This window comes from Habropoda laboriosa, unplaced genomic scaffold, assembly GCF_001263275.1.
Source record: "Habropoda laboriosa isolate 0110345459 unplaced genomic scaffold, ASM126327v1 scaffold88, whole genome shotgun sequence".
In the NCBI taxonomy this organism is placed as follows: domain Eukaryota; kingdom Metazoa; phylum Arthropoda; class Insecta; order Hymenoptera; family Apidae; genus Habropoda; species Habropoda laboriosa.
The window spans coordinates 1,520,585-1,539,185 of record NW_017100219.1 but is presented as its reverse complement, the minus strand read 5'-3'; the positions used below and the strand labels follow the sequence as shown (position 1 = coordinate 1,539,185).

General features: G+C 42.8%; 1 protein-coding gene across 1 annotated transcript; it reads right to left on the bottom strand.

The window, feature by feature from the left end:
- Positions 1 to 322: 322 nt before the first annotated feature.
- On the bottom strand, positions 323 to 4,964 carry LOC108570958. Its single transcript, XM_017932895.1, has 4 exons — positions 4,895 to 4,964; positions 4,335 to 4,383; positions 631 to 814; positions 323 to 550 (listed from the first exon to the last, which is right to left on the bottom strand). The coding sequence occupies exons 1-4, from the start codon at positions 4,962 to 4,964 to the stop codon at positions 323 to 325; spliced, it is 531 nt and encodes a 176-aa protein (XP_017788384.1).
- Between the last annotated feature and the right edge of the window lie 13,637 nt (positions 4,965 to 18,601).

Below are 18,601 nucleotides of genomic sequence, written 5' to 3'. Positions count from 1 at the left end.
TGTCGAAAGTCAAGGTAAATAATACAATAACAAAAATATCACGACGAAACGACAATCGATCCTCTCGAGTTGTCGTTGCGAGTAAAAAGTTTTTCGTAATTTAAATTAAGAAAAAATTAAGAAGAAAGAATCTAGCTTTGGTCTGTTAAACTCCTCGAGCACTAATAGCGTGTTCCTTCTGACTAGAAGTCGAATCAACTTTGTCTCTCGATCGACCAATTTCCCAATTTCTATCCGACTTTGACGCGTCGATTCTGGGGCCAATTTATTTCTTAATAAAAAAAAAAAACGGTTCGAAGGTAAAATTCTCTCGCGATTATTTTCACGTGCTGTCGGTCATTTTGTCGTCGTCCTTGTCGTCCGTGTGCTCCTGCATAGTCACGTCGTCGTCCTGCGTGTCCTCTTCCTGCATCGTTTGCAGATTTTCTACTCGATTGCTCGTCTCCAACGCGTTACAAATCTCGTTTCCGTGTTGGTCTAGCTTCACCCATACGTAACGACCAGGTAGCGGTTCTTCCTTCTCGAAGTCGAAGTTCCACCTCTCCTTGGCCTGTGCTTAAACAGAACGTAAAGAAAATAACATCCCGCTGTGATAACGCGCGATCGCGAACAATCGAGTAATTTACACACGTTCTCGCGATTTTTTCGCGCCTCCTCGAAGAAGCAATTCGCTAGATTGTCCTCGACGCCGGAATTTCGACCGGACTCCGTCTCGTTATCGTCGTCGTCGTCGTCTTGAAACAATCTTCGGCGTACGCTGCGCAGCCTTCTTCCGTCCTGCGCGTCGATGTTGGGATGCATCGTCAGCCGAGCCCTTTGCATGTTCAGAGACGAGGATTGCGTTAAAAGGGAATTTAGAGAAGTTCGAAATTTTGTAGAAATTCAGCTCGGAGGATGTTAACCCCTTGGTGTATGATTTCTTTTCTTGACTGTGCATCTAAGCGTCGGCCATTTACGGTTTTAGTATTAAGTAAGAGAAGCTGATGTTTTAAGGTTAATTAAATTCGGCAATCTTCAGTTTTACAAATTAAACCGAAAATTGGAATTGAAATGAATTTTTGTTACTGATGTAATTGTTTTTGCCGGATTTTGACCAAAATCTGCGCCACGAGTCTGACTTGTTATTATACGGCAAGGGGTTAATGACGAAACTGTTTCTTATTTCGGTAATGAAACAGACCTAAGGGTGAGACGAGATGAAGTTCTGTGTTGAACTGACAAGGGAAGTTTTAAAAAATTTGAAACTTTGCAGGAATTTAGTTTGCAACATTTTTCGTTTCGGCAGTGAAATGGTTTTAGGGGTGAAAACAGTTCCTCTTAAAGAAATTGTGAGTTTTCGTATTATCGTGAATATTTACAAAATCGTACAAGGCATTGGAAAGAGGTTGAATTCAGAATCATGTTTTTTTTTAATATCCTACATTGTGGTGGTAAAGAATTTTCGAAAAATATATATTTTTTTAAATTTACCCTCGTCACCCTTTTTCGATGTGTGTTGGGTTCCCTTGTGAGCTACATGAATTTTTAAAAATTTCATTTTATACTAATGCGAGTGAGAGGGTTTGCTGGATGATAAGGATAGTAAGTAGGAATTTCCTCACTTGATCCTAGAGGTTCCCCTGGCCTCTCTCTTTGTCCATCAATAGAACTCATTTACGAGGCAGTGTTCTAGTATTTAAATTATAGTTGCTGGAAGTGATATAGTGAGGTCGCAAATTAAAGCATTAAACAGGACCAATTGATGCAGTATTCAGTATCGAATGCGACACTTTTCGTTTCTCAATTAGAACTAAATCAAAGATAAAGCATACTGTATGCATCCTTGACTGAGATTTCGTGTCCTTATCTTCTCAAATTTCTGTCAATTCACTTGTCTGTATGCTTAAACATGTAAACTTCGACGCCTGACAAATTTCACGACATCCCATTTCTTCCTTCAACTATACCAATTTCGAACAGCCCTGATCGATGCTCGATCTCCTTATCTCCCTCGAATTGCTGTTTCGACACTCCAATTACCTGCACTCTAACGCTCGACTAATTTTACGGCCCCGCTGTATCGCTTCCACCAACTGTGCCAAGCCCCATTATAATTTACCTCACACCAGTAGTTGAAATAGGGAAAAAAAAATTTGAAAAAGCTCACGTTAACCTAACCAAAGTGTTGGTCGCGGAATTATATGAATCACGGTGAGAAACATTTTGAATACCAAAGAAGACGAGGGGGGAAAAAAAATGGCGCGGAAGAACGCAGACGAGACGACATGGTGCACGCGAGCACAGGAAAAAAGGATTCTTTAACGCGGTCCGCAAGGCAGGCTTTAATTAGCAACGTGCCACGCACGATTTAGCATAGATAGTAGTTCTTTGTGGTTTGTAAACAATGTGATATGCATCGAATGAATTGCCGCATCGCAGAGTGCGCGCCAGTCTCTACACGTGTGTCGACGAAGGAGAAAGAGAGAAAAAGAGAGAGAGAGAGAGAGCCGAAGGGAAACCACTCTCAGCCAATATGCCGTTCAACGGATGTATTGGAATGCATATCACTTCCTGCATGAGAACGTACGACCGCATACCGGATAATAGTTGTTATTCAACATACAGACGTGATAAACTTTCACGTGTTCAACACCGAATCCCGCGAGCAACAGTCAATATTCGCCGAGACGAACATTGTCCACGTGAGATTCGCGAATTGTCGCTGTCCATGTGAAATTGCATCGCTTACCGATAATAGGCAGGTCAGAAATATGGTTTATCGACCGATTCTGCATTTTTACCGAAAAGCAGCATTCACATGGTTGCGTTTTTAATTGTTTAGTTAAAAAATTTGTATTTTCGCCATTTCCCACGGTTCGTACGCAATTTGCTCTATGACACTTCTATAAATACGATAAAGAAAAACATGACGGCCGTATCGACGAAACCGAATCGGTGATTTTACCGTGTACACAAATGTGAAATGTGCTTAATAAGGCGAACAATTGGTTTGGCGAATGAACGATTCGTCGTAGTGTGAATAAGCTATTACACACTCTACCGAATTCATTAATTCTTACGTTTGGGAGGTGAACGTGCGGCGAAAATACAGAACCGTGTGAACGTAGCATTTGGTTGCTTTCGATTCGACAAACATATCGAATCAGTCAAAAAACCGCATCGACTGAACTGGCCGTAACACACTTCGACATTTTCATCGTGTGAAAGCGAGCATTATGTTGCTATTTTGTTTCTCTATCCGGTCATGAACTGGTTTCGTATCAGAACTTTCGCTGCTATCTATGAAGCGTTGCATGGCAACCTGAGAGATTTAATCGTGAACAATTTCAGTAGTATCGGTGATTTCGCGATGTGGAGCACAGGTATAAAGTGCAATTTGATTTCTTCGTGAGAAATATAAAAGATAAACATGAATGATAATTATCAGTTGAAATTATGTTTAATTCAATTAGATCGCATTCTGCGTCATCCGACTTTTTCAAAGTTAATTTTTCGCGAACGCGGTTAAGCGTAAGGATCGTCAGACTCTAAAATTTGTTTCGCATATTTTACCTCGCTGTAACAAACAGACCAATTTTCTCGAATTGTTCACCGAGATCTAACTAGGATTACCTCCACATCGGTTACTAACGTGCGAAACTCGGTATTGCGGACGAATCTGTAGCATAACTTTAGTCGGGGTGCATAATCAACGGGCGTGTAACACCTTGCGTAAAACAAAGAATCCGTGCAAAGAAGCGTGCACCTGCACGAGCTTCACATCCGCTGTTTACGCTCGCGATATTTTTCGTGTCAATGTTTATCCGCCTGGCCGGTCAAGAGGACACACTAGCGACTCTTAACTGACAAAGTTCACGTTGAAAACTACCGATACATGCAGAGAGCTACATACGCTCGACGATACGGAACGAAAACACTGGTATACAATACCGTCGTGATTTTCGTCTACTCACAGATCGAGGAAGAAAACGTTGGAAGATGAACGGCGAAATTATCCGTATATTAGGAATCACAGAAAACACGTTCCCGAGTATCACAGTTCACACTCGTTTCATTCTGAACAGATCGAAACGCGTGTCTTCCTTCCCCGAAACTGCGCCCCCACGATACACGCTGTCAGCTGGCGAAAAGTTCTTAGCTTGAATAGCAACTCGATCGATAATCCCATCGTTTCCCTCGGGGGTGTGGACTGGTACTAAGCCATCACGGGGGGATACTTTAATGCGCGCGCACATTGCAACGAGCGAGATGCTCAGTGCGCATTCGCACGGGTATCAATATTGACACTTTCCGACTGTATCGACGTGCAATCGTATGTACAAAAACATACATACCACCGCGACGCTTCGTTCCGAAATCTTTCAATCGTGGCCAACACTTGGACTGTTAGGTTAGGTTCTCTCCTCTTCCTCTACTTTTTCCTTCGTTTCTTTTTTATTTTATATTCGCGTCGCTTCTTGTCAATTAAGAAAGTTTGGTTACCATATGGATCCGCGAACAATCATACTGGTTTTGTTTTATTGTAAACGCTTTTTATACATGTATATATATAGCCCGTGAAATAATCTAGCCTCGAACCTTGTCACTTGCCGAGAGATAATCTCGTCCGCGAACCTTGTCACTTATCTAAATTCACCGACTCACGTCGTTCCTGACCTTCGAGAATAACTGATACTATTCAAGTGTTCACTCTCGCGAAATCGATAAACGCACGATAAACAGAGAGACGTAAGAAATTCGCGCGGAGCGTTAAACGAGAGAGATAGAGACGACGGCGACGCGTGGCCTGTAGCTGATGCAAGGCTTAAAGTGCGACTGACAGAAAGTCGGAATAGTTACTTGCATCCCAGGTGCAGCTGACTAGCCTAGATTCTGCTTGCGGACTATTACTTACCAGCAACACAGTGCAACGGACGCATGCGCGAATACCCATTAACCGAGTGATTCATTGTGCAGTCGTTCATCCTTTAGGAGGACGCGAACTTGTCGGTCGTTCGCGTCGTTCGTCCGTGGAAAAAAATCTGCTGTTCCGCGAATCGATCAGACAGAGAAGAAGAAGAAGTCTTAGCAGGAAACCTTATTGCGTCTACGAGGTGTCGCGATTCATCGATCGAGTATCCTCTCATTCTCGTCCACGAACAATATCTTGTCTTCGAGGAATCGTCGAATAGAATAACACACTAGAGGAGGGGGAGTTGATCGTTCGACGAATATACTTTTTCTTAGAGAGGAAATTCGATCGTGAAATTCTATCGATGTGATCGAAAGCTCGTCGCGTATCGAATTATTATTCCGTATAGCGATAAACCGATCGATCAAATATATTCGCGGGCTGGAATTAGAATCGGATGGAATTGTCAGTTGGAGGTTAGGAAAAAGATAGATGCCGGTATATGCGTGTGCGTCTGTGTGTGTTCGCGTTGCTAAGGGAGAAAAACTGCAACGTTTCCGTGAGAGAGTGTAGTCGATAGAATGGCGGGAAGTAGAACGGTAGGAAATTCTCACATATAGATATACTCGTATTCTCCGGAGGATTCTTCGAAGGTTGTAAGAACGAAAAAAAAAAGTGGCAGCTGGGAGGCAAGCATCTAACTGAAGCTCGCGATGCAGCCTGGAACGTCTTCCTTTTCTCAGTTTTCCTCTTTTAACCTGCAGCTCGCGCGATTCCTTCCAACGATTCGACCTCTTTTAAAAGCCACGCAGCGCAAACCGTCGCGTCGTTTAACCGTACCGTTCCGCTCCGGTGTTCCGCGTCGTAACTTCCGAGGAAATTGCTGCAACTAGATCGCGCATAATTTCGCCTCACTTGCTTCGTTTCCTTTTTTTCTTCTCTTTTTTTTCCTTTCTTTCGGTCTATTCGTTCGGATGTTCCTGGCACCTGGACTCGGTCTTTTTCCCTTAGCAACCCACGCATCTGTCGATCAACGAGCACGCTCTCGAAAGGCTTCATACGGCACGGCGGCTTTTTAAATATGGCGCCATTCATTTTTCGCGCGCTTGACGACAGCTGATGTGTCGAATACTTGCGTTCTACCGTGTCGCTCGAATTTCAACGAACTTACGGCGAACGATGTATCAGATTGGACCATAAGTTCGCGTGACTTTTTCTGAATATGAAAATAAGCATTTAACGTGAATTAATTAATGACGTATTCTGCATCATTATTCATAATTTCTCGACGTTCTGATAGTCTTGAATTTCTTGAAATCCTATTCAGAGCATTTTGGAGGAAGTGAAAAAGCCTAGCCTGGCGAATATAGCGGAAGCTGAAGAGCCATTTTTCTCATCAGCTTTAGAACCACGATTAAACTCACAAAATAAAATATTTCAGAGATGCTCATATTTATTAATCTGACGTTCCGTGGTTTTTGAACAAAAATCTTTTTACTATCAGGATAAAGCAACAAAATTCGAAACGACAAAAAGTCTTTTTACTATTATCATGGAACGAGAAAATTCTCTATAACGTAAAAGAAGAATGACGAAAAATCACACAGCCGATAAACAAATATTAATTTTTACGCCTCGATAAGGTAACTTAGATTCTCGATGACTTTCCTGCCGGAAAGTCCAGCTTTTTCAGCTTTTCACTTCGCGATCCGATTAACTATATTCCTATGGTAGCTAATTTGTTTCGTACTGATTTGGACTTCTTTTCCATAATTCGACGCGTTCAGAAATATCGTTGCCTATGCAATCAATATGATTGCCTATGTACACTAACGAGCTTCATTTCCCTTTTGCTCCTATTTCAATAAATAACAACACGAAATTCAAACTTGACGAACTCACGGGCGAACCCAATATCCCAGATCCGGATGCAAAATCAGACCGTTTCTTTTTCAACGCGTACTTCCGGAGCGTTTGAAAAATTTCATACTCCTTTCGAGTACAATGGGAACGTTGAATAAGCCGTAAAATTAATGATACGCAGGATTCTTTCGATTCGTCGCGTGCAACCGCGCGTGACATCTTTTGGTTCCTCGACTGTATCATTCCCCCTTTCGAACGGCTACAAAAATTGCGAAGGAGGAATCGAGCGTGTTGCTATCCAGCAATTATTCCGCTCGAGGTCCTCGGTGGAGAAAGAAATGATTTTCTGTAATGGAAAGGACACGCCGAGCTGAATGAGACACGATTTGCATTTCTTTTTTTGCCGTTCTCGTTCGTCGATCGTTCCAGGATAAGGATCTCGGGCAGACGATCGAGGAAGTTGACCACTGGAAGGCATCCAGGTTAAAGTTTGCAGTGTCCACGTTGTGCTTAAACGTTTCGCGGGTGTGACCAGCATGAACGTGTCCGGTGGACGAGCGCGTCTGATTAATATTAACTACGCTAGAGAAGCGGACCGTTACCGACCAAAAAGAAGCGCAACTGTACAACACGCTTTTTTTCGTCCAGACTTCTCAACGAATCCCGTTCGAATTAATTTGCCTCGTTTCTTTTTCCCTTTCTTCTCCTTCTTTCTTTCTCGACGTGAATACTAGGCGTGACGAGTTTACTCTTACGAGTAAGTAAGTACGTATGCACCTTCTTTGCTCGTTCATAAAAACACTTCACCGTGAGAGTAAATCGCGGTCGATCGATTATCGGGTTACACTTACCTTGCTCGCGTCCTTAGCTCCGTTTCTTTATCGGTCGTCGTGAAAAATTCCATAGTTTCTCTCGCTCCGGTATCACCGTCTTATCGTCGATCCTTTGTAGACGTAATTCATTGCCGGTAACGAACGATGGATCGCGTTTGTGATACGTGCAAACAGGTGACATCATTCAAGACTCCCATTTATCCTCGATATTACCTGATCAAACATCGCGACGGGGGAATCGTTCGACTTTTGATTTGCTTATCGATAATTGCACGAGCACGATTAGTTTGTTTTGAATCGTTTGGTTAGATGGGTTTAACGGAATTTCCACGAGAATCGGGAGAGATTCGTTGTGGCTTGATTGTCGTTCTGCTTTTAAGGGAGTGTGGAGTACTGCGGCTTTTGGAAATAGGTGAAAGTTTGGGAATTTTTTTTTGTAGGTAACTATTAAATGGAAAGCTTCAATTTTTCTTTTTTTTTTTTTTTGAGAGGGAATTAATGTCATTTTCAGCTTTATTCTCTAATTTTTTGAAAATAGAAAGATCGGTTACTGACCGCCATCGCTGGTAAGGATTGGAACGGAAAGAAATTTTTTCCCCTCTTCAAACTGCTACAATTTCTATAGTAATTACAATTTTCGGAAAATCCTACGCTGCATTGTAAATAATACATTTTTATTAATAAATCAAAAGGAATTTTTTTATTTCAGACGCTTCGATCCTTGTCTGCGATGGCAATGGAAGAGGTTCTGCATTTAGCAAATAACTCCACCATTTCGTAACAGTTTTACTTTTCAAAAATTGCAGAGAAGAGCTGAAAGTTGCATTTACATCCTCCAAAAAAATTGAAACTCAGTGGTTACTTAGGAAAAAAATTTCCTTCGACTCCCGAAGATGGTGCACCCCTTGAACACGTACGCAGTTACCTTCAGAGACACTTTCGGTGATGCTGTCCCGATTTGAGAACGTGGAAGTCGTTAAACAGGCGATTTGTAGCCTCCTCGGACGAGCCTGGACGACGAATTCCGAACGGTTTCTATGAATGGAATGCATATTCATTCATTCCTTCGCGGTATCGACGATGCACCTGTTCCTCGCGGATCCCAACATATGCTAAAATCTTTTATGCCAACTGTCGCTTCCTGCATGTATCCGCAGACCTTGAAATGTATTCCCACCGAAACAAATCACTTACGTTAACTTCGACCAAGTGTTGGAAGAAACTGTCGTGGACGCGCACGATCTTAGCCAAAAGGATTAGGCACTTGGTGAATTATTTAAAAATATTCTCGTAGTAGAAGAAAATCAAACTATCGAAATGTGAGAACAATCATTTTTTATTAATTATGTCTTGCGATGGTTTGAACTGCAATTTCCTTGAAATTTCCTTGGCATGTTCCAAAGAAAACACTCCAACTTTCCCAAAATTAACAGAAAAACTAACAAATACCAACATCAGACCGTGATTTTCACGAAGAAGCAAAGAATGTAGACTACAGTTCACCTCTTTCAAAATTCCTTTGATCTACCCGACAAAGAGAACAATAGAAGACTTTCAGAGAGACAGTTTCTCGGTAAGTTGCAATAATAAACCTGCCTAATACTCTCCAGCCAAGCCTGCACATTCAACGAACGAGCCAGGAATCTATTCCAAACGTCTCCCGTATTTCAGACGTAAGATTAAAAGACTAGCTTACTTAAACGAATCTCGTCTCTCTGGAATTCCTTCCGTCTCTACAAAGGGCGAAGTTCGAAACGTACCATTGGTATCGGTATCAGAACACGTTTGCTCATTTTCTCGTCCATTGTCCAGGATCCGTGGCTCCTGGTAAACACCTTTGGTCCTTCGAAAGGACTTTAACCCTGCGAATAGTCTGTCGGCGAAGTTTCTTTGTGGAGGGAAGAAGAAGCGAAAATAAACGCAACGAACCCTATCGAACGAATAGAGGGGGCTAGAAGACCGCTCGACTTAGCGACACCCTTGATAATTATTCCCCTTTTTTTCTCTTCTTCCCTGTTTAAACGTCGACTGGAATCGTTACCGGTGGTGGGTCCCCCTTTTAGGGCACGATCCCGAATGTTTCCTGTGCCCGGGCACGTTTTCTGGGGGCGGAAAGTCACGGGAGTGAAGTCGAGCGTCGACTCACGTGCGGCCAATCTGTCTCCTCTGCGGTCGCCGAGCGGAGAGACATTTATAGAAACGGGGAGAGACCAGCGACGACGTCTGGTAAGAAAAGTATAAAGGAATGCCTGCAAAAAGCGTAAATCACCGCGAGCCGACTGTGGACGGTGTTGAAATGATTGAAATTAATTAGGCTAAGCTTACGTTCGTTATGCAAAACGACTAATCGCACCTGTTATGCTAAACGATTCACCGGCTCGAGCGTAATCGCCGTTTTAAGAAGTACGTACGTACCTGTGTTGAACGATAGCGTTGGATTAGGTGGCTGTAGAATATTTGTCCGCAGGAGTACGCCTTTTTGAGAGTTTAGGTGGAAATGGTTTTTTTTTTTATCGTTGTTTGGAAGCTGTGTCATAGTTGTTTTATGAAATCTTTGAATTTGTCGTTGAAAAAAGAATTTATTGCACTTTTTATGGCATTAAAATTGAGGCTTTTGGGGCGTTTCAGGCCTCGAATGCTTGAAATGCTATTCGAAGCTACCGAATTAGAGCACTAATTTTTCTTACACAGTTCTTCAAATGATGTATTTTGCACTGTTATTTACGACAGTTTCCTACCTATGTGGAAGTTCAATTATGCCTCTTCCATGGAAATCTTTGGATTTGTCTTTAAAACAAAAAATCAATGAAACTTTTTACGGCCTCAAAATTTAGACTTTTGAGGCGTTTCAGGCCTCGAAAGCTTGAAATGTTATCCGAGGCTTCCGAATTAGAGCTCTGATTTTTCTTATACAGTTCTTCAAATTATGTATCTCGCATTGTTGTTTATGACAATTTCCCACCGTTCATAAAAATCTTCGAATTTGTCGTTAGAAACGAACTTATGGCTTCAACATTTAGACTTCTGAGGCGTTTCACGGCCTGGAATGCTTGAAATTTTATTTTACGCTTCCGGATTAGTTATTTGACTGTTCTTACACAATTCTTCAAACTGTGTATTTTGTATTATTATTTACGACAATTTTCCCTCTGCCTGGACGTTGCATTACGCCTGTTTCGCAAAAATCTTCGGATTTGTCTTTAAACGGTTTCAAAATTGAGACTTTGGTGGCTCTCACGGCGTGAATTTCTCGAAACGTTATTCGAGACTTCCAGGTTAGAACCCTGACCAATGGTAATTAAATTCCGACGTTTCGCCAACATTGCAATTAGCTTGATCGGGGAATCGAGACTTTGTCAATCGAGATATCGATAATGTGCGTCGTTTTGAATTTAGGTTTACGAGTGTACCGTGCTCATGTCACGGATCATTGACTGCCAATTGATTAGGTGTTTTTAATTGGTCAGCTGAACAATTAAAGTTCTCTCCGTAGCGATTAAACAATGTCAATGCTTATCGGTTCCAGATTCGGGAAATATCGTAGATAGGAATAAGGCGCTTCGAAAATTTTCTCGCTCTGTGTCCTTGAGGCTATAGGCGTTTTGAATATTTTCTCTTACTGCGACTTTCACGGCTATAGGCGTTTTGAATATTTTCTCTTATTGCGATTTTCGACGCTTTTTCGCACACTTTCACCTTGATTTTTCTTTCTCGGTTACTTTAACCCTTTGCGATCGGTGCCGCCATAGTGGCGGCATTTCAATTTTGTTCTAGAAATCGGTGTCGCCGTTATGGCGGCATGATCTTTGTTTTGTCAAGTATCATACTTTGGAATAATAAATCAACTATGCAAAAATAACTTTAAAAATCTAAATTTGCTCCGACTAGCTGGTAGTCCAACCAGAGAAATGTGCCGATCGCAAAGGGTTAATTTTCGGAATTATTCTACGCATGTCCCACCGTACACAAAACGTCACTTTTCCTATCGTTAAATTCTTCTCGCTACTTTCTAAAGGGCGTTGTCCGTGTTTCGACTAATGTCTCTTCCTCGTTACATTATTGCACAAAACCCACTGTTTATCTGTCATAACCAGACGATGAAACGAATCTTCTTGAATTTATCTAACCGGAAACGAACCACACAGACAGATTTCGTGGTCCAGTGAATTTTCCGGTGACAATTCCTGCGATACCGAGTTACACTTCGCCGCAATAAATCCACTTCTCTAGATACCCTTCGCAACGCCTGAACTCTCTAACAAAGTGTCGGACAGAACTTCTCCGGCGATCCAATAATAATACCATTTCACGTCGAGTGTAATTAATGACTGTATTACTTTCGCAAACGAACGTACCCGAGATGATCGGTTGGTTGTAACGCGTAATTCACGTAATTACGTATGCTCGTTAGCGGAAGAAGAGTTTTCATAGCCGCTTGAAAACGCATGGGAAAGTCAGGCAGCGTGTTCCGTAAACAAGTATTACCGAAAGGTTCGTTCACCGATCTTGCCGTTTCTCCGATGGATAATAACACAACACACCGGCGAATAACGTCTCGCGGGGAATGGTTAAGTAAACTTGAACAACACGAAGCGTTGCAACGCGGTAAAAACAGAGATTCGTCCTTTTCTAGTCATTACCATCCAACGATCTTTATCGACTTTAATTAATTTCAAATTCCGCTGGAAACTCCTCTGTTACAACCTTCGCGGTTGCCGCAGTACGCGTTCTTCCACGACCAAACAATTAACGTGCAGCACGTTTCACGTACCCGTGTGTATATCGATTTCCGATGTGTCGGCACACATGTCTCTCTTCCCTCCTTCTCCGACACTTTTCGCTCGTTCTCGTCGTAAAATCACGCCGGAAGGAAGAGGTCTCGACGGTGGAAATAGGTTAAAACCACCTACGATCGGACTGGTTTCGAATCTCCGACTCCTCTGCCGGGCTTTTCCGTTCCGATTGGAAGCGGCGACGAGAATAGATTCACGTAGGTCGCGGACGCAGCTGCGGATTTCTATCTAGCGTTTATTTCGTGTTCACGCACCGCACCGTTCGGCCATTTGCGGCAGGTCAGTGACGTTACCACGGCCCACACGTATCGCCTAACAAATGACACTCTTCTCTTCGCGGGCTTTCCGTTGCAGAAAATACAACGAGCATTCGAACGGTACGGCGGGACGCCTCGACTTTCTGAATTTTACGACCACCCTTCTTCCCGCCACGTTCCTTCACTCTCGACGTATTTTTTTTTTTTAATACTCCACGCCCACCGTGCTTTCCAGCGGTTTTGTTTCGTCCCGAAAGACGATAACGACGGAATCGACGGTATTTTCTTTGCCCCCTGCCACCGAGATTGCGAGGTCGTTCTGTTACGCCGCGGCGAAAAGAGGAATCATCTAATCTTTCATTTCTTTTCTGACTATGCATCTAAGCGTCGGTCGTTTAGTGTTTTAGTACTGTATCAGGTGACAAAAGCTGATCTGACACAGATTAATCACATTTAGTAATTCTCAGTGTGGTATTAGGTCATCGGGTTCGTGTCAAATTTTATAATTTAGCGCTTTCCCGTTCCACAACGTCCCACCTAGATTTTCTTGGTAAGACCATTATGTGGTCGCTATAGAATTTCGCTTATTAGAATATTTTTCGCTTTCGGCATGAACTTACGGGATGACCTAATAAATTCAAATAAAAGTCAGGATTACGATGAATTTTTCTTGTCGATGCAACTATTTTTCTCACATCTCGACTAGAATTTCCGTCACGAGTCTGACTCGTTGTTGTGGGTCAGGGGTCGGGAACCTTAAATGTTTAACAAAAATCTGCTGTTGCCACCACAGAACCGACAGTTACCCCCCAAAAAGTAACTATAATGCGTCGGTAAAGTAAATGTTTCGACGCGATTCTTAAATTAAAAATTAAATACCCGTTGGTTCATCTTTGAAAATTTTGACTCGACGAAGAAACTTACCACACTGTTCAAATAATATTTGATTCAATTTCTAACCTATTTCTGTACTCGTTGGTTCATCTTTGGAAATTTTCTCTCGACAAAGGAACTTACCACGCTGTCTAATTGGCATTTTATTCAATTTCCAACTTATTTCTATATCTCTAAAAGCTTCGACTCAACGAAGAAACTATGGACGAAACGATCTTTCGTTCAACTTCTAATCCATCTCCCTTCTCATTGTCTCCTCTTTGAAAAAACCTCCACGAAGAAATTCCATACAAAAATTCACCCCTTTCCCTTTTCTTGTTCTTCTACCTTCCAACGAACAAAGCCCTCGTCGTTCGATACTGTTTTTCACCGCGATCGATATAATAAAGAGGAAGGTGTCTCTCCAAGGCGAAGCTGTGGGTGCATTCAACCTGTCCGGAATTTAAAACCCCCGCACAATAACCTCTTCTTTTCGTAACGCAGAGAAATCCAAGACAGCGGCCGCGCCGCCGGTGAACTCGAGGAGGAGCGACGTGGAAAGGCCCAGACCAACGATGTAACGTTACACTGTTAAATCCCGTATGAAACGCTAGTCACCAGTACTCTCTTCTCCCCGTGAGTTACCGGATGCAGCAACGACCGCAACAACGTGACAGGATCTATGGTGTCTGGGAGGGATGTGTGTGCCTTATCGCGAGGGAAAGCTGCCGTGCCGTGTCCAAGTTCTACTTACCAGCGTGAAAGGTAACGTGTTCACGCTGTTTGCGATCCTAGATCGCCGCGATTTTCGCCTTTGCAATCGTGCAACCCGCCACGAATAGGGGCGGAGAGTTTGGAAGCTGATTAACCGTTCGAAGAACGATCTATCGTTGCTCCACTTTTCACTGGGACACGAGAAACGATATGTACTGTGTACAGTTGTTGGAAGAAATATAACGGTGTTGTAATGAGAAGATCTACGGAAGTATTAGGTGCACTTACGCCGTGTGATCATTTTTAAAACGTGTAATACGTAACCCTATGTGCATAATAGTATCTCGTCCCTTTCTAACTTTCTTGAGTTAAACAGATATTTCACGCTCTGCCCGAGTCTCTCACGGGATAAACTGTCGAAGGGTTGAAGGGGTAGTTTGAGGCGTCTGAAAGTGACAACGAGTAGGTTGTGTCTAAGTTTAATTTTGTCACTGTTCTAGGTTTTTGAGAAATTTGAAAAGATTTTGGAATACTTGTCAAAGTCTCTGATACGTCATGCAATTATTCGTTAAGTCAGACGTTCAAAATTTGAAAATTTGTTTCAGTGAAAATACAAATAGGTGAAGTTTGGGAATTTTTTTAATAGATAATTTCTGAATGAAAAGTTTCAATTTTTTCGGAGGATACGATTGTAACTTTCAGCTTCTTTCTTCAGTTTTTAAAAAGTGAAATTTTAACTATTTTTCGGAGACTTTTGAGGCTTTCAAGGCTGGATTGCTCGAAATGTTATTCGAGGCTTCCGGGTTAGAGAAGTGTCCAGTGGTAATTAAATTCCGACGTTTCGCCAACATTGCAATTAGCTTCATCAGAGAATCGAGATAATCGTTATCTGTGTCTCGGTACTCTGATAATGGTAGTTGCAATGTTGGCGAAACGGAGTGTGTTTTAAAGGGTTGGACCACCCTTGAGGCCTGAAAATGATACCTAACTTTGGCATTTTTTTTTAAGAAAATAATCGACCTAATCGAAAACTTTTCATAAGTGCTTTGTTATATTGTCCTTGAAGAGTGTACAAGTATTTTTTTCATTTAATTTCTTCGCAAAATGGCGGCGCTACAGCCGCTTCGCCGAACCTCTAATTCGCACGGTGTTGCGCCTTACTGTCACACGATTTGACTTAGAAAAAAAAAAAACAGAAATTACTACAGAAGCGCGTAGGAGTTTTATAGAAATGGTGAAAGAATCGAATTTTTCCCAAACATTTTAGTACAAAAATATCGATTGCGAATTTTGTGAAAATTTTCAGTGAACTTTTTTTTGGACGAAAATTGTCGGAGTTACGAACAACGCTGACTTCGAAACTGTGATTGTGAATAAAATTCGTTGAAAGTTTCAATTACCGACTAAAACGCCCCATTGAATCGCCTCTGATTTCAAAAACCCACCAAATGTTTCGTTGAAACTATTCAAATTACATTTTTCAAAGTATAAACCTCATACGTAGTCTTCGTCGCCACCAAAAGATCGATAACACGCGAAAGCAATGCATTCTTCCCCCAATCACGCCGTTATCTCCTCTCACCTGTGTCTCTCAGCCAACATATCTCCAACTATCTCTCAACGAGCCACAGTTCGCCTATCGCCGCGTTTTTCGCGAACAGAACCGATCCGCGCAACGTTTACCGCGATGACTGAGGTCTGTTCGCGAGGTGCAGCAGAACTCTGGCGTCGCTACTACGTTTAAAACCGCTTGTGCGTGCATCGAACTGCATTCCACACGCTTAATCCATCTACGTACGTCTATTTATAAGTGGAACAGCGTATGGCCCTCTTGCTCTCCGTGACACAAGCGTGTGCCAGTTCGACGTATACGCGCGAACCCCACACCGTGGGGAAAAACCAAACGAGCACATGCTTCGCTGTCGTATTCCAATATGTGTACACCTCGTGTTTAACCTCGAGAAAGGAAGTCTATTTCCGGAAAAAAGGCAGTACCTCGAAATATGGAGGAACACCCGGTCTCTGCATCGAGGGACAAACGAAGAAGAACTCGGTCTCGTTCGTTTTATACCGTCGAGAGGAGTGACTTTCGGTTAAAAATAATCCTGCACGCAGACGTAGGTCGAGCGCAAACAGTCGAGAGTATTTTCGAGGCTCGTCTCGCGATAATGGAGAAGAAACCGACCTATCCCCTCGATCGAAATTATTCGCGGTACAGCGTTCAACTTACCGTGAAACGCGGCGTTAAGAGGAAAGCGAGGTGCATTAGAGGGGACTGTGGCGGAAGGACGTTTCACAGTTTCGCGATAAATTTAAAACGCCTGCTGGATCCTCTGGTCGCAACAGCCGCCGTTCCGCTACCGCTTATCTCGAAATAAGTGGATGCACCGCGGATGGACAAATTGACCGAAGCTCGCTCTCCGCCTTTCAGCTGCACGGATAATGGACCTCGGTCCTCTCCTTCGATCAGATAGAACGTGGAATTTTAAGTGTCGCTGTTTTCAGCCGTGTCCCAGGTTTCTAGGCATTGGCGATAACCTAAATTTCACCGTACCGTAACGATATCACGCCACGCGTATTTGAATCGCGACTTCTTATCACGCAAACGTCGAGGATTGATTTTCGCGAGATCCACAGGGGCAGGACGCGCGACCCGTGGCCTCTAACGCGCGAAGGGAAGAAGGCCAACAGGCGCTTAACGATTCTCCGAGGCAGAGTCCCGGAGGCGGTGGTACGGAACGACCGAAACACAAACGGACACTCGGTTTTTCGCTCTTTATATTCAGACTGGAAGTGATTTCACGCTTCGAAGGACCTCTCTTCGGCCTCCAGACAGGATCTAGGCGAGGCATCCTGCCATGTTGATCCCCCTTCTTCGAGTAGCCTCACCTCCTAGCGAGGCGTTAACCACGGTAACTTCTATTTCTCTCCTCGTTTTTCACTCGGTTTTTCTTTGGCCCCCGCTGGTAATTTGCCGGTGTCGTAAAGCGAAATGGAGGATTGGCCGCGTCTAGTAGTAGCTCGCGAACGAACGGGAGAAAATGGAATGGAGGCGGTTGTTTCGCGTACCATGAGAAAATGAGGATTTCGAGGATTCTGTGGTTTCGAGGAACGTCGTACACGTTGCCGTGTGATCGAATTCGCAACGGTGATTCCGGGCGAGGAAGGCTACCGTGAGAGATAGGCGAAGAACACGAAGGACAACGCTACGGAACGACGATCTTGTTCGTTGGTTTGCTCGTTCGGTGGACATAACCCCGCTCGCTCTCAGTTCAGCTCTACGGTCGATCAGTTTTTGCGGTGAAGTCTTGGTCCAGCGAACAGAGAGAAGTGGAGAGGCTGGCCGTGGGACATCTGTCGTTCGAGAACCGCACGCTGTTGCAAATGCACTTGCACTCTCTCTCTCTCTCTCTCTCTCTCTCTCTCTCTCTCTCTCTCTGGTAACTATAACTTACCCGGGCGAATCGATCCGTCGAAACTTCGTGGGTGTGTGTACGAGGGGAAGTGGCCCGGTTGAAATTTCATCGGGACCAGAAGTGGCTCCCTTCGCTCCATGGATTTTTTTACCTCCCTCTCGCGTTCACCCTCCGTCTTGCGTCAACGTGATTCACCTCTGCTCTTTACCTTTCTTCTTTTTCGTTTTCTTTTTGCTCCATTTCGTGTTTACCTTCCATTTGGAAATTGAAGGCGGTTCTGTTTTCCGTGAACCCGATTGTTCTTCGATTGAACGTTTAGCGTGTACAGGGTGTATAAGAGTGAATAAAGTGGAAGAAAAGGCAAAAAATGGAGGGAAGTTTTGTTATTTGATTTAAAATTTCGCAGTCAAATGGCACTTTTTTATTGAAATTCACTGTGGCCAACCTTTTTATGAAGTCTAACACACTTTGTCAGTCTCTTAATTCTTTCGATTACTTTTTACACAGTGTTAGAGGATTTTGATCCAACAATGCTCGTTTATCTTTGTGTACCAAATGACTATTTACCCGTGTATTTAAATAAATAAATTCAGTAAAGAAAAATATACACGTTCATCCAAAAAAGCATAGGTGACCTTGAAAAGAGAAAATTGCATTTATAAAAAAAATTTTAAGGTCACATTATCTTCCATGTTTAAATGCACGTAGAAGTGGAAAAATATATACACATTTATACAAAAAAAACAACAAAACAAGTACCGTATTTTTCGGACCATAAGACGCACCTTTTTACATAGAAAAATCGACTTAAAGTTGGAAATTAAAATACGAACCTTTATACTGTATCGAGGCTATTAGAGAAGTACGAACGGTGACATTAACGAGATGAGTGAATATTGCCAGTACGAATTATTTGAACAGTAAATAAATTAAGTAAGAATTTGAAAATATCTTTATATAC

What these genes read in the sequence shown, in the direction of transcription:
- LOC108570958 (XM_017932895.1), bottom strand. Translation starts at nt 4,964, where the DNA reads ATGAACGACTGCACAATGAATCACTCGGTTAATGGGTATTCGCGCATG. An exon ending in TCCGTTGCACTGTGTTGCTG is followed by an intron (nt 4,384 to 4,894) that starts GTAAGTAATAGT and finishes CTAACCTAACAG; the next exon opens with TCCAAGTGTTGGCCACGATT. An exon ending in CGGAACGAAGCGTCGCGGTG is followed by an intron (nt 815 to 4,334) that starts GTATGTATGTTT and finishes GAACATGCAAAG; the next exon opens with GGCTCGGCTGACGATGCATC.